This window comes from Dysidea avara, chromosome 12 (genome assembly GCF_963678975.1).
Source record: "Dysidea avara chromosome 12, odDysAvar1.4, whole genome shotgun sequence".
Taxonomy (NCBI): domain Eukaryota; kingdom Metazoa; phylum Porifera; class Demospongiae; order Dictyoceratida; family Dysideidae; genus Dysidea; species Dysidea avara.
The window spans coordinates 12645966-12662832 of NC_089283.1; the positions used below are offsets into that span (position 1 = coordinate 12645966).

General features: G+C 37.2%; 2 protein-coding genes across 3 annotated transcripts; one reads left to right on the top strand and one right to left on the bottom strand.

Moving 5' to 3' along the window:
* Positions 1-76: 76 nt before the first annotated feature.
* LOC136240729 (uncharacterized) lies at positions 77-5009 on the bottom strand. 2 transcript variants are annotated; one of them, XM_066031770.1, is made up of 3 exons: positions 4984-5009; positions 2936-3386; positions 77-2884 (listed from the first exon to the last, which is right to left on the bottom strand). In XM_066031770.1, exons 2-3 carry the CDS (start codon positions 3374-3376, stop codon positions 290-292), a joined length of 3036 nt encoding a protein of 1011 aa, XP_065887842.1. In that variant the 5' UTR covers positions 3377-3386; positions 4984-5009; the 3' UTR covers positions 77-289. The 2 variants fall into 2 exon arrangements, with proteins under 2 accessions (XP_065887842.1, XP_065887841.1); XM_066031769.1 differs by having other exon boundaries at positions 77-3386.
* A 3856-nt stretch (positions 5010-8865) lies between these two features.
* Positions 8866-15573, top strand: LOC136240687 (uncharacterized). Its single transcript, XM_066031709.1, has 3 exons — positions 8866-9018; positions 14755-14931; positions 14983-15573. The coding sequence occupies exons 2-3, from the start codon at positions 14757-14759 to the stop codon at positions 15468-15470; spliced, it is 663 nt and encodes a 220-aa protein (XP_065887781.1). The 5' UTR covers positions 8866-9018; positions 14755-14756; the 3' UTR covers positions 15471-15573.
* The last annotated feature ends 1294 nt before the right edge of the window (positions 15574-16867 follow it).

Below are 16867 nucleotides of genomic sequence, written 5' to 3' on the forward strand. Positions count from 1 at the left end.
CTACACTCGAGGACACTCTGAATAAGACCACCTCTGTAATTAAGACCACCTTTGTATTAAGACCATGCATGCATAGTTTATGTTTGTCAAACAAAATCAGTGTAAGTATGCATGCAGCAAACCACTTTCATACAAAACGTAATAAAAACACATACAGCTACTGAATGAGTTACAGTTTTGCTCAAAACTGAACTACATAATATAGAACATCAATCACTGAAAAAGGTGTTAGGTTCGGTTTACAAAAGTAGTTATAAATATCACTATACGTACCCACTCTAAATTCATGTCATCCCACTATTCGCAAGTCATCTCTCTCTAAGTCTTCCAACAGTTGAAAGGTGCATTCTTCTTCTTCATCATCATATAAAATTCTAAATTCATTTGTGACCTTATTGAAACCCAAAACTGTTCCTTTATACCATAAAAGCTTTCCATCACAGTTAAATCTGTGTTCTACTCGGCGGTAAATAAGCAACTCTGGATCCTCCTTAACATCTCTGCTGGTCAAGACACTTTGACCGTTGTCTAAGGACAACAATTTAAAAAGATTGTGCAAAAGTTCAGAATTTGTAAATGGTTTGTGGTTATGTGAGAAATGAAAAACAGCTTGATCATCTGTAGACTGACACAAAACCCTTTTACGAAATTTTATCTGCAATTTCAAGGCATCTTGCTTCTCCTTTTTAGTCCTCATCTTATCCAATCCTTTGTGAACTTCTTCCTTTGTTGTCCATAGTCCTGCACTGCTGATCTGTTTAGTCAAACTTTCTTTCTCTTTTATTTCTTTCTCTTTCTTTTTTCTTCGATCTCTTTCTTTACTTTCAAAAATTTCTTTCCTCTTCACTTCAATTTCTTGTCTGCGTTTGTGAAAATTTGCTTTGTGAACAGATGTCAGTGTACGGGCTGCGTTCAACAGTCTTTTTTTCTCTTCACTTGCTTTATTCTCCAGCCATTCAGATGTTTTGTTGTGAGAAAAAAGAAGTAGTGATTCAATTGCAATGTAAGAAGCATTGGGCTTCTGGGACATTAACCTGTCCAACACAGCAAAGTCACGTTCTGGTGTAACGTTAGTAACAGGTACTGATTTTGTTTCTACAACTATTTGAGGGTCTTGGACAGAATTATATACACCACCAGGTAAATGGTCTATTACTAACCTTTGTAGAGTTAATGCAAATGACTTGAACAACAACTGGAGTATTTCCTCAACCATTACATCATCAGATGATTGTTGTGACAAAACCTTGAAAACTGGATCATCTAAATTGGTGTAGTCAGGAAACAATAGCTCATTTGCTTCCATAACAACTTGAGCATCCATGCTCCAACTTTCAAATTTTTCCTTCATTTTGCTGTATGTTTCACTCATTTTCAGGATTGACACGGAAGAAGACTCAAGGTACCTCCAAAATGGCCCAGTTACTACTTTATCAATAATTCCAAGTGCTTTTACTCCTGCAATATACTGAGGAACTTTTAAATCAGAAAGAACTGCTTGCAAAAGCCGATTCAGAGCAGAATGATGGTGTTGAAGTAAATACATTTCCATGTGCGACTTCAAGTAATAAATCCCAGCAGCATCATAAAATATGATATTAAATCGATTGCCACGAAATGCAGCTAATGGAATTTTTGTCACACCATTACCTCTACAATAGGTACGAAAACGCACAGAGCAACCCGCCTGTTCTGATCCTTTATGATGGAAAGCCTTACAGGCTGTTCGGATCAAGCGTTGCGTGCCTGATGTTCTTCCCTGGTCTCCAACCTCACAAATGGTAGATTCCCATGCCTTAAGCACAGATTCAGCAGTGTCAGCAAGCCCAACAATAAAATGCAAGCCACAATAAAAGTTATTCATTCTAGTTAGTACATGTTTTTCATCTTGGGACATCTCATCCCACCCAGAAACAACATCTGGTAGTATATCTTTCCTATACTCCTGCAATAGTTGTGAAAATAACTTTTCTGCAGAGTGCCTGTCAGACATTGTGTTTTTGAGCTTCATTACCAGTTTTTGAGAAACACCATTACTTCCTAATTCTTTGCTTACTATGTTTAAATCATCAAGAATTTCAGTGAAAACATCCAATGTGCTTTGGGCTGATCCGGAAAAAATATGTCGTAAACCCAAATGGTAAACAGCACTGTCAGTGGCTATGTCATAAGTAGAAAAATGTTGGCCATACTTTGTTGTGCCATCAGTCTGTAGAGTTAGGTAATCACATTCTTCTTTGGTCAGTTGATCTGCTAGTTGAGCTTGAGCAATTGTCAAAGATTCAACCATCATATCACATAATGCTGTGTTACGGGGCAAACGGTCAATAGATTTATGAGCAATATTTTTTAGTACTGATGTTATTACAGCCCTGATGTTTTGTATACCAACATTGAGTGACAGTAACTCATAACAACATACTCGTACATCATCTGTATATTTGCCATCCTGGTAAGCATTAATGTCTTCCTCCGAAACCAGTTCTTCAACTGTGTCACGTAACTCGGAATTTTCTTGCTCTAAACGAGTGATTTCCTCTTGCAAACATAACTGTTCTTTTTCCTTGTCAAATTCTAGTTCAAGTTCTTTTCCTTCATTTAATATTTGTAGGGTGCTACATTTTACTTTCCAATATGAAACTCTGCGGCGAACTCTATCAACGTTTTGCTTCAATTCTTCAATTGTCATTTCAGCTTCAATCAGCCTTTTCTCTAGATGGTTTACTAATTTACATTTTTCTGTAAGTTCCATCTTTTTATTTTTGATTTCTTCTTCCCTACGTAAAACTTTTTTTCTAGTATTTCTATGTATTGAATACACCCTTTGCTTAGATTCTTTACATTTTTCTCTAGTTTCCTTTATTATCTTTGAGTCTGTTTCAATCTGTAATAATAACTGGGTATTTTGTGATTTCAAAAGTTCATTGTCACTTACTAATTCACTACATGAGTGGGATGTAGAACTGGAGTTGGCATTAGAACTTGAGCTGGATAATGTGTGCAACTTGCCATGAATCATGTATTTGGGCAAGCAATAACTTTCACATAAAAATCCTTTGATAAGTGCATCCTTTACTTGAGAATTGCGTTCTTTTTTAATTTTGGTTAATCTGCTAGAAAGACGGATCACACTTTGTCTGAGTGATTTACTTGTTGGGAAAGTTTTAACAGGCCATTCATAGCCCATTAAAAGAGCCAGCCATCTTCTAAAAGAATCATAATTACGACTACGATGTTTGTTCATGAATTCATATAGATCTAAAACAAGTCCATTAGTAACATTTGTAGCAGAAATAGATGAATTATCTGACAGCAACATTGCTGGTGTTAAACCATGTTGTAAAAGAAACACTCCACAATCGTCTATTGTAGCCATGCATCCACACCTGTATGATATATACATAACACAGGTACACAAATATAACCAACACTCATTAACATTGACGTGCAACTTTACATCCCCAAAACAATACTAAAAATAAGTACACTGGCAATACAGCTCATAAATACACTGATGATGCCAGAGAAAAGAATGCAATAATAGCTACCTTGATCACATGCATACACAATACACAAGTCAACATTATTTAGGTTAAAACCTGCCAAACATATCCCTATAGCTGCATGGTGGAGGGTGAGAGTGCATTTGTTGATATAAATTTCATGTATTCTCATGGGTAGTAGCAACACCTCTGGCACCCATGGGTGGAACCAAACCCAACCCACCTAGCCATAAAATTATACCATTGGAAATAAATTTACTTTGCTATTCAACAACATCTCCATATAAGAGTATCAAAGAGATCACTGATGAATAGGATTAGTTGTATTGGCTGTGTATGTAAGAACCAACCAATAGCTACTAATTATAATACACTATTAAACCTGCAACACTTTGAATATGAAGCTCCATTTAGTTTTAATCACACACCATGCATAACGTTACTGAATTGTGTAGTAACAAATGTACATGTCATAATAGCTCATATAGCTACCAGTATACCAATGAAAATTATTACTGATAAATAAACTTGTGAACGAACTAGTCAAATTACCTTATGAGTCATGGTTAAGAAAACTTGGACTCTATTCTCTTTACTGTTGACGACAACGAGGGATCCAATCCTCGTAAAAGCTTGTAAACTTCAATTGGATCCCCTCGTTGTCGTCAACAGTAAAGAGAATAGAGTCCAAGTTTTCTTAACCATGACTCATAAGGTAATTTGATTTACATGCATGCATAGTAAAATGCAACACAATGCTGTAAGTAATTTATAAAAACATTAAATTTGCAACCTCTGGGGACGCATGAAACATTAAAGCCTACAATATAACTTATTGGGTTATACACTATAGCTCTTGGTTGGTCACTCCAGCAGTTAGCCAGCACAGAATGAATCCATCAAACACTGTATGGGCTTGCAGCAAGTTAGTAGCTATACAGCTGATGGTATCACATGCAGTAGTTATGGAAAGCACACAATGCAGCTACACACGTAGGAAAAAATAACCAGTTAGCAAGCCCTGTATGTCATCCAGGTCAGACATTGTTTACAGCTACGACGAAGCATAGTAAACGGCTCAGAAAGTTTGTAATTAGCTAGCTTTCCCACATACGCGTAGACATTACATGCAGTAAACAACCAATACACTGAGCCAGCCACATGGCTAGCGTAATTAGACTATACACTGCAGACGAACTATACGGCTGTCAAGACTCGGGTACATCTCTTTCCTGCCACTCCGAGCCGTTCAGAGTCATGATCCATCATTACTCCACGTCGCTACCTTTAAGTGAGCACCTTACGACAACTACACAGATTAAAATGTTCAACCTAGCTGGCCTATCATGTACTGGGTCGTTTCTTGCGAAAAACACAAGCAACTACAGTAAATTCACGAAAAAACGTTCCATAAATTGACATGTAACATCACAAGAACATATTTATTGCAAAAAACGAATAGCACCATCGTATTCCCCACCCTAAAAAACCTTAGCAACAATCCACTTTTCTCTTTACGAAATTTTAATGCAGCGAAACGAGTGTGCCATAATTCCATTGGGAGATTTACGGAGATTTTATTGTGCAAAATTTACGGAATTCCGGAATCGCTACCTTGAAATATTTTGACCTCCATATAGACCTTATTCATTTAGAACAGTAAGCGCCCTCTGATATCACGCGAAGCCATACAAGGCTCCCTATTTGCCATGGTGATGGTCTTTCGGACGCCATTTTGAGTTCTAAACTGGGCGAGCACAACGGTTGCTATCATGTTACCATAGTTATGGTACTGCAAATGGCGAATTTGGCGGAGAATTGTGATGTTACTATGGTTTTGGTACTGCAAATGGCGAATATTGGCGGACAACTCCTTCGCAACGGGTTGTAAGCGCTATGAAATTAATTCAGTGAATAAGGTCTATAGTCTAATACATTTTGGGAGTGTTTGCAAATCCGCGAAAAATTTATTTTTAGCAACACTGCTCAATTTCGAAATATTTAGGCTATAAGGTATATGGAGGTCTAAATATTTCAAGGCTAAAATCTTCGCTGATAATCCCCAAAACCACGAAATCAGCAAATTTCCCCCTTGAAATATTTAGGCTATACGGTATGTGGAGCGGCCGGAATAAACGTCTTAAGATTAAGACAAAATATACATTACAAGCATACAGGGGCCTAGACACAGGGGTACCATGTGCTGATGGATCAGTACAGGAGCCCTGGCAAGACTTACAGTAAATTAAATTACAATACACCAAAAAAAAAAAAATATCTATATCTACATATATGTAATACTTGAAGTTTACCTAAGGTGGTCTAAAAGATCCCAGCCCGGGGAGGCTCTAGAATTAAAAATTCTGTAAGAACAGGACACAGCAATGCGAGCTGCCTGCTCAAACAAGGATCTTACGGTTTTCTTTGGCACTTCACAAGGAGTAGCCATTTGAGCAATTGTTTCTGACAAAAAGTGGCCTAAACAACCAATTTCAGTGGGAACAAGATTGACAGTTAACCCAGAAAGCTGTAGGTTATATTGCAAGGAGCTATATCGATCTTCCTTTCTAGCTCTAGCAGCAAGAAGATGTTGCTGGGTATTAGTTGGTACTGTCAATTTGAACAAACAAATGGAATCATTAGAAACCAATACCAAGTCAGGCCTGCTGAGGGTGGAGGAAAGATTGGTTGGGATGGTACTAGGCGAGGTACTAGGGGGGCTGGAACTAGCTAGATAACCTGGAAGGTCAGCATAAAGTTTGAATGTTTCAGGTAAATGCTGTTGGAACCCATGAACAAGGACCTGTAAAACTGAATCATGTCTCCAGGTATACCTGCCTTGATCTAGAGCAGCAGGACAGCCAGTCAAAATATGGATTGTTGTGGGTTGAGGAGCTTGACAAAGAGCACATCTAGGATCAGTAATGATGTTCCATCTGGCCAGGTTTATAGGGGTTGGTAGAGTGTCACAACCAGCACGTAGCAGGAAGGACAGCTGTTTTTCAGGGAGGCCATACATCAATCTCTTCCACAGAGGGCAAGCTTGCTCCAGAGTTACAATATCCAAAAATTTATTTTGAACAGTTAATGGTTCCAGTTTTGATTTCCAATATTCAATGTGAGCAGAACGTAAGTTGTGGCGAGCATGGTTCTTGAAAGTTGCAGAGTAAATGTTGGCAACTGAAGCCTTAGCAGCAGATAAATAGTCAAGGATAGTGGAAGAGATATCGGATCTGTTAGCTACAATAGAAAGTCGCAGCTCTATAATCAGTGGATCAACTGACCGTTCAATAGCCAGAATGTATGAAAGCTTGGCTGATTGCTTCAGGTGTGGTAAAAAGGGGAGATCCAACACATCCGGGTGGAAAACAGTTCCAGGAGGACAATTTCTGGGGAGGTTCAACCAATTTTTCACAAATTTCAATACTGATGACTGTGCTGAAATAATAGAAGACACAGTAAGCCTCTCAACAGCTAAATGAAAATGCAGAAAAGAAGACACAAAGTTTTTTAAGATCCATATCTTATATTCTCCCTGAACAGAACACTTATTGATGGATTGTAAAAATTGTAAAATTTGTTGCTTCATGTTAGCAGAAGCTACCGATTGAGCAATAGTTGGAGAAACACCAATAGTGCGACCCAGAAACTTAGTGCAATCCACATTACAGATATTAATGGTATTCCCAACCGCCATTGAAAATACAGTAGAGGAAACCATATGATGACCATTAAAGTAAAGGGAAATACACTTTGGAGGTTGAAATTCAAAACATATGTCTATTGCCTTTAGGACAAGTGATGATAAAGCCTGCTGATGAGACTTGACATCTTTGGAGATGACAGTCAAGTCATCAGCAAAACCCTTTGCTCTATGCATTGATGAATAACAAATCTTAGGTAGAGCAACAGCTGCACTAGTAGAGGTTGATGGTTGGGTATTAGGTTTATCAGAACGATAAACTTTGCGATATCTGCCTGCATAGCACCATTCCACAGTGTGAAGATCCACAGACTGCTCACTATCACCATTATCATAAACTAGATCACAGGAGCCATCACAATGATAAGAGGTCACGATTGCTCTGTACCAACCAGATGGTGAATCATCCAAGGAATCAGACCATAACACATAAAATGCAGTCTCAACAGGAGGCAGCCCAACAGAGTTGGCAGCCTGTAGTTGAGCAGAGTAGCCACAATACTCTGATGTGGAGAAATAAGCTAATAACGGATTAATGGCTAAGTTGAATAACAAAGGTGATAAAGTATCACCCTGGAAAACTTCTCGTTGAATAGAAAATACTGAAGTGTTCCAGTTCTTGGTAGACACATTTGCTGACAATTTTGAATAACAGCTAGTAATGTACGAAATAACAGGAGAAGGCACCTTGATGTAACATAAGATGTCAAAGAGGTATTGATGACATACTGACCCAAAGGCATTCCTCAGGTCAAGAAATGACATAACAATAGGATTAATAGTGATTCAATACCGAATATATGTTCCATAGTGCCGTTCACTCCATAGAGAAAGCCTTTCTGGAGTGAGGGGTCTAACAATTTGTTGTTCAAAGTGAACTTCTCCAAATGGAGAGACAGTAATTGATGAAATAGCTTGCCAAAGACTGAGGTTAATGTGATGGGACGAAAGTTCTTGGGATAGTTTGGATCCCCTTTCTTATAGAGTAATATGGTTTTTCCTTGGCACCAACACTGAGGAGCGGAGTGGGAATGTAGTAGTATCTTGGAGTATAAGGTGGCCAAAAATAAATGACAACTAGGTAGTTTCTTCAGATGAAAGTAAGTGATCTTATCATTTCCTGGAGCAGATGAAGAAGAACACTTCTTCAGAGCACACTTTACTTCACAAGGACGGATTGGGGACATATCAAATTCATAATCATGATTTGGAACTGACCATACCTCATGAATCCAATCCGGAAAGCCATTATATTGAGACGGTGTAGAAGTTATAGATTTAAAAGTATTGAAAGCATTGGTCTGCTGAGAAAGCAGGATCTACCTTTTGAGGTGGTCTGCAAATGGACTGAGCAAATTTCCAAGGATTCTTGCGAAATGATTGTTCTTGGCTCTTGGTGGAACGTCGAGATGTCTGGAGTCTGGATTTCTGATAGTCTCGTGCCCAGACCCCACCCACTGCGTAGGGTCAGACCATAACACAGATATCTGGTGACTGCGTCTCGTGCCCAGTCACCAGATATCTCTTGGTGGAACGCCAGAAATCAAGCCTCTAACCTCCGTAATTCTCTGTAAATTGGAGAATATTTCCGTAAACTATAGTTTTCGTGGGCGGAAATAATCAGAAATCAACCTGGAAATCAGAAATCACGGTAGAAATCTGGAAATCTCGTACACTCTTTCCCAAGTGTCGGACCCCTCGATCATAGTTTATCTGGTATATTCGACCATCCGGTCTATCCCTCTGTATTATCTACGGTGGTATCGTCCGATGTACTAATACTAATACTGATGTAAATGTAACGAAGAGACGGTGAGTATAGTATTATTGTGACATTGACTGAATTACTCGTACGGATAATTAACATATAAAGGCTGTTGTCCTTTAACGTGAGCGAAGTGCAGTATCCGTACTAGGGATGTGTGTACAGTGTACTTGGAATTAGAAAAAAAAACAAAAAAATCATCCCATGTCCTTCAGACACTCACTGCATGTCCATGGTCTACACGACTCGAGACATGACTACAAGTACATTTGCCATATCGCAGTAAAACTTTAGAATTGATGTTCAGTGGACCTATGCCGGACCAAATTTCACTTCTATGGTGGACTCCCAGATAACTTCCCAAATTTTGTGCACTAGGTTTGTTTCTTTAACGTGGACTACTCGTACATAATGTACTAACAGAGTTGTAGTTATCCTTCTAAAGAAGTAGCTTGCATACATGTACAATCTGTAGAGGGTCATGTATGTTTTGTTGTAATTGGGTACCCAACTTAAATGGTCTGTATGGAGCTCCATTGAAAATAAAGCCTTCACTGTGCCTTTAAGAAGAAAGAGTTATCAGTGGATGATAAGTTACTACCCAGTGATACGGATATGATCCAAACCGGTTGTTTTCGCACTTTCCTTTTATTGCTTCTCTGTTATAACAAGGAGTGGACAGCCAAAGTTTCAGTCTTGTGATAAATAATCTTGGAGTTATAACGCTAGATAGTTGGAACAGAAATATACTTGGTACAGCAACAATACAGCAAATAAATTACAGGCACTTATTTAATCGATCATAACTCACGACTGAAACAAGCTACAAAGACAAGATTAGTGTTCACCATGAATTGGCATATTGATCAAGGCATATTGGCATATTTCTACCGCATGGTAAATAAGTGCCCATAACTCACGTACTATATGTTGTACAAACATGAAACAAAGACTTTCTTACTCCCAGTGAATAGGAGAATCTGGTGGTATATAGGTTTTATTGATATGAGCTTTGTTTCAGTACATAACGAAACAATTGAAGTGTGCATAAAAATTTTATGTAGCACATGTATTTTTACCCAGTTTATTTCAATATGTTATATACCAAAATAGAATTTTGCGAAAATGGTTGGTTTTCGCTCAGTGGGTCACATATATAACTATCACCCAATAGCAGAGCCAGTATGTGACATCAAGAATTCATAAATAATATTATGAACTCTTGGTGACGTGACATCACAAATGGTATTGTTACCAATAGTGCAAATAACCAAATATGTTATTGCAAAGAAAACAAGTGCCACTTGCTAAAAATATAAGTTAAACCTTTGTACAGTGATACTATTCTAATATGATGGTTAAATAAATGTCACAAAACAGTTTAGTGTTGATGCCTGACCAGCATTAGTCCTATGGTATAGGACTATCTTATTCCTGTAACTACTAGTTCCATTGTTCTATCAAGCTTACTCACTCGGGAATGATACTTGCCCGTTCTTTTTAGCTCTTGCTTGCCATAAGATACCATTCCACTAACTCTACACTGTAAATTCAAATGGGTACAAATGACCCAAATTTTTGGGTTGTTTTACCTGCAATTCAAATGACCAATTTTTTGGTAGTAATGACCCAAGGATGTACTTGGTTATTTTAACTTTGTTAGATATAGTCATATTACCCAAATGCCCTAAAGTCTCTTCAACCTCTAGCCAAGTGTTTGAAATAACCTTGCCATCATGGTTATTTTAACCATCTGTGGTAAAATTAACTCACGTCACAAAATATTTGTTTATTTACACTAATTAACAAGTCAGTCATCATTAGTAATAACATACATTAATCTATCTACGACACACATTCACAATAATTGTTATATACTGCATCTTAATACTTTAAACATACTTGATCTTATAGAGTTTTCAAATTGTATATAAAACCTATGTTCTCCATGTTCACTTTTGATTGTGGGATGTAACCCAAATGTTATAATGGCCAGTGTACTGTAAATTTAACCATGTAGCTGGTCATCTTGTCTGTGCCATAGTAGACTTGACCATATACACTGAAATTATCCAAATATGTTATTTCAACATCCTAAGTGAACAGTTATATTGACCTACCCTAGTTATTTTGACTGATTTAGTCCAAAAGCCTACCCTAGTTATAACCACTTTTAGATGGTCATTTTAACAAAAAAGTTTGTAGTTTAAATTTACCCATGGAGGTTGAATTGATCCATTTGAATTTACTGTGTAGTAATCCCAAACATAAGAAAACCATACCTGGATACCACTGCTTTGTAAAATCACTAGTTAATGCCTGAAAACTTATAAGAACTTGACAGAACTTGAACGTAAACGATTCTAGTATCCATATACACTCCTGCTCACTAGAATATAAAATACTGCATACACTCTATGCTGAATAATTGTTGAGTACAACATTTGGTGGTTAGAAAGAAAATGCAGGTGGTGTTATCATGTAGCAGGTATTCCAACATCAGTTTTCACACTATGGACTTGCTTACATGGATGTTCCATTTTTCAGTGAAATGTTTTGTTGTATTTAATAAGGCCATTTTGAGTGGCCTAATGTATTTTGCGGACTGGACTCACGGACTGGATTCATGGACTGGATTCACGGACTGGACTCACACACTGAGCTGGAAACAGCTTTTAAACAATAATCCAGACATTATCCATCTCTTGCAACACTGGAGACACCACTATCGAGCTACAACTGCTGATACTGCTCTTCCTTACAAGTCAACAAACTAGCACATGCACTAATTAATTAGAATACACTTATGATACACGAGTACTAGCAGTGATAAAACGTGATAGAGGCCATTGTTGTAGCTTAGATGTTTTTCCTTTGTTGCTCCAGTACTTAGCACTAGTGTTAGGGCTGTAGTGATGAGCCAGTTTATTTGCATAGCCCCATCATCTCGCCGGGTGGTGCCATCTACAGCTACCCTGCTAAGAATTATTACTGGCTCATTTCTACAACCCTAGCACTAGTGCCAAAGCAATATAGGAAAACATCTACGCTACAACAATAGCCTCTATCACGCTTTATCACTGCTAGTACTTGTGTATCGTAAGTGTATTCTAATTAATTAGTGCATGCGCTAGTTTGTTGACTTGTAAGGAAGAGCAGTATCAGCAGCTGTAGCTCAATAGTGGTGTCTCCAGTGTTACAAGAGATGGATAATGTCTGGATTATTGTTTAAAAGCTGTTTCCAGCTCAGTGCGTGAATCCAGTCCGCGAGTCCAGTCCGCGAGTCCAGTCCGCGAGTCCAGTCCGCGAGTCCAGTCCGCGAAATACATTAGGCCATTTTGAGCAGCATACTTTCCTACTCTGGTTCTTTATTGAGGTGTTGTAATATTTGTACCTCCCATGAGAAATTTTCTATAATGCCTTGGTAACTTTTTTGTTTCTTATCTTTAAAGTTGAGTGTATCCATTCACTGGACTGGACTACTGAACTCAAAAAAGTTTTGTGTTTTATTACTTTTTGTGGCCAGATTTAACCACAGAACCACTTCCATGAATTAGACCATTCGCCACAAGATATAAAACTTGCATATTATTTATAACACCTCAGTGTAGTTTGCCATCAAAGATGATTTGCCTAATGCCAACATTAATACAAGCACAGTGCAATCTATCCATCTTTTCAAGCTTCAAGCATTTGCATAAAGTTTTATATAAGAACATACCTGCATGTGAGATTTATTTATTTAATTTCTTTATTAAGGCTTTACAGCACAAGTGCTGAAGGTCTGTAGGGCACCTGGTCCTACAGCCTGTTTAAAGTTGTTACAGAAAGTGTGTTTGAAAAGGTGGAGATCTGTGGGGGAATGATCTTGTGATTCCTTGCAAGATTATATGACACAGTTATTGTTATCTGATAGTTGTTAACAACATAGTTGTTTGTTAATACAAATTATCCATCACTATGACTTGGGTGCTACTTTTACACCATTCCAAAACAGTGTGCAGTATGTAACAAGATATGCAGTATCATTGCCTAGCCTTTTAACAGTCTGTACGTATATTCACTTAATTTCTCAGCTTCTCAGTTTTTAATGCTTGTAAACTGCACCAAGTACAAACTATACAGTAAATGCAATTTTGTATCGCTTTTAGGATAGTGTGTGCAATGGGAAGCATTTCTCTGGCTAACTCGATGCCTAACTGTTAACATGTGCCTCTAATGACACAGAGAGTTCTGCAAACTAAAAGATGGTCATATAGCTAATCACTTAGTGGAAGGAAAAGGTGGTTTATGTTAGTCCAGTAGTCCAGTCCAGTCCAGTAGTCCAGTCCAGTAGTCTAGTCCAGTAGTCCAGTCCAGTAGTCCAGTCCAGTAGTCCAGTCCAGTAGTCCAGTCCAGTAGTCCAGTCCAGTGAATGGACACACCAGTTTAACTTGAAGAACTTCAATAGTCCCATGCTGTGTGAATTAATACAAGTATATTAATACAAGTATAAGAATGTCATTATATAACTGTGTTTACACTAAATGCTAAATATCACCATATCTAAAATACAGGAATTGCCAATTACTGTCTAAATGCTGCAGCATTTATTACCTTAGTTCCAAGAAATTGATGTGGTAACTATTCAAAATTGGTCACCACTTGATGCTTGAAAATGATGTTTAAGCTTTTTATTTTCGAATGGCACCACTCAAGTGCAGCTACTATTGAAGGTACGGCGCTTAACCAAGTAAATATGGTATTCTGTGACTTGACTTTTGCTCTGTCTTGATTGTGACCTATCATTTTCTTCTTTTTGCTATAACTCGCACATGCTTTAGTAAGAGCATAATGCAGCACATTTACAAATTTTGTGCATATTGGATGAAGAACAAGGAAACTGTGCACAATTTTGAAAAATCCGAAAGCGATTTTTTGTCACAGTCACAGGGTAAATTGCTTGAAGGAAATCAGTTTGTACATGGTGTAACCATTGCAGTGTAAACCTTTTGTGGTTTGAAAAAATCTTACTAATAGTTATAAAAAAAATGCCAACCATGTGTAAGATTGAGTTTTGTTAATTAAAAAGTATTATTTGCCATGCCCACTTGTTTGTTGTGTGCCCACACTGGCTGTATTTGGCTGCACGATACACTATTGTGTGTCTTGATATCATTTGCTACTGCATAAGGCATTATATTTATAACAGTGGTAGCTATAACTGCCAAAACACCTTTTATGTGAGATATTTTGAACTGTGATTTTGAAAATAATAAGGCTTAAATGCCTCCAATATGCCTCACAGTTATTCATTCTAGAAAACTTGAGTGAAGTAATTTGTACAAAAACTTAATGGTGCATTTTTGATTTCGTTATTATTGAATGTTTATGATCTACATAGCCAAATATATGACATACAGAGTTGCAACTTACCCCATCGTGTTCACCATGAATAGGGGAATTCATTGCTGTTTAAGTGTTTCCTTGTATCACCTTTCTTCACTACATGTAGAGACATAATCAGTGAAGAAAGAGGTTACAATCACTTTGGTGCGACATAAACAAATGCCCATATCTCATGTATCCATTGGTCTACTGCAACCAAACAAAAATTTTCAAACTCTCCTTGAGTAGGCGAATAAGATGATATCCAAGTTTTTACCATTAGACCCTTTCGTCACGAAGAAAAAGGCATTTTATAAATTTTGTGTAAAATACTTGGCTCACTACAGGGTGTAAATGCTCTATCATTTGTATCAGTTGTTTGTTAATGTGTTAATAATGACTTCATGTACATGTAGTGATGTCACTAAAGACAGTCAGTATAGTGGGAACTGCTGGTAGAAAAGGTGGATGGAAGAAGATGTCAAAAGAACTCTATGAAATGATGTACAATAAAGCAAAGGTCATCATAACACAACACTTTGGACTAGAATTGTCTCAAGTACATCTAGTCAGTGGTGGAGCAGCTTGGGCAGGTGACGTTTTATGAACTTATATAGCTAAGTGTGTTTAACAATCTTTTACAGATCATGTTGCTGTGAGCCTGTACGTTGCTGGTGAAGTTGGAGGGTTAACACTCCACTTGCCCACGCGACTGTGTACAGAAGGTGAAGCACCTCAGTTTTATGACAGTGGATCAAAAGATTGGAAAGCTAACCCCGGTCGTACTGCCAACAAACTGCACAAAGAATTCAGTAAAAAACTTAGTGAAGACACCATGAAGCATCTAAGCGATGCTGCCTATTTAGGGGCCGAAATTTGTGTTCATAGTGGCTTCCATGACAGAAATAGTCATGTGGCTACAAGTGATTATTTGTTAGCATTCACATGGGGTAGTGGTGATGTCCCTATGGAAGGCGGTACCATGGATACATGGAAGAAATGTAGAGGAAGGAAGTATCATGTTCCACTAGAATCATTTGGTGTTTCACCAAGAAAAAGAAAAAGACAAACAGATATAAGAGACAGTACATTACGGGGCAAACCAAAGAAGCTTAAAACTAAAGAAGCTTAAATAAAAGATAGTTGTAACTGGTAGTACCACTGTGTACTGTATTTCAAATATTGTGGGTGTAAATTTATTAAATATTGTGCTTACAATGAATCATTTGGTTTAATTTGTAGAGAACATATGACTTCTGTTGACCATTGGTCTGTTATAGTCATCATGCGTTCAGTCTTATTATATACTGAACTGTAGGGGAAGTACCATGCATTGAATGACCATGTTCTCATCATGTGTTATGTGCCAGTCACCTGATTTGTATAAGAAAGGTTGTAAAGTTGTTTCAAAAGTAACTGAAGTATTTACATACTAGCTGCATTGATAATGTGGGTGGCAACATTCAAAATATGGGTATGGAGGTTCTAGTGATACTTGTGACATTGTTTAGCATCATGCTGTGTATGTTGTTCGACTTGTTTCAATAAAGAAAATGTCAACACAGTTTATTATTGTATTTGATTTTGGTCTGCCTAAAATACACCAACTAAACAATTGACAGAAAAGCCAAAGTTAATGATATATATATGCACAAAATTACTGGTTTATTTTGAAATTAATGCACATGTCACCATTGTGTATTTCTCTATTAGAGCACACACTTAAAACTACATCTTACCTTTAATCAACATGTAGTCTGCACGTGCCAATTTCTGCATAGTGAAAATGTAATGTTTGATGAATGCATTGAAAAACTGCAGGGAAACAAATTTAAAATTGTACAGACCAATTTGAAGAGTATATGCTAAGTGACTGTTTAATTAGGGTATTTTTTAAGTGCATATGTGTGCTCCCAATGTACTAGCTGAAATAAACATTTGATTTGCTTGGATGTTTGCTATATAGATTGTGCTAGTTTTGGCAAAAATTGCAGATATATTTTGTAAGTGGATTTTGGAATATTGTATTCTACTTGTAATTTCCAATTTTTCTTCAAAACAGTAATTCCAGTGCATTTAAAGTGCTTCCATGGAATCTGAATAGAGTTATCATAATAAAAACTATTATTTTGTTTGTTGTACTATTCAAACTATTTGAATACTAAATTAATTTTGATAGTCATTTCAGCTCTACAATGTACTTTACGGAAATATTATTACCACTTTTGCTGGTGAGAAGTCAATTAATGTGTTTAAGTTAAATGCTAATAGTTGGTTATCCATAGCAGAGTGACTAGAGTAAATTGTCCAAACACATATTCAGTTTACTTCTTGCAGCAGATACTACATTACAGTGGTACTTATATAAGGGATAGTTAATTGCGGATTAAAGACTTCATGTATTTGTCTTCAGAGCTCATAGCTGTTGAGTAACATGCACATTATATTTTTACCATGAACTGAATTACTATTACAGTGCCTTACAGAAAATTGCTATATGATACAGAATAAAATTACAAGGCTTTAATT

Bases quoted from the DNA above. Each gene is read 5' to 3' on its own strand.
- LOC136240729 (XM_066031769.1), bottom strand. From the start codon at position 3,376: ATGGCTACAATAGACGATTGTGGAGTGTTTCTTTTACAACATGGTTTA.
- LOC136240687 (XM_066031709.1), top strand. From the start codon at position 14,757: ATGTCACTAAAGACAGTCAGTATAGTGGGAACTGCTGGTAGAAAAGGT. The intron at 14,932-14,982 runs GTGACGTTTTAT...AATCTTTTACAG, and splicing joins TGGTGGAGCAGCTTGGGCAG to ATCATGTTGCTGTGAGCCTG.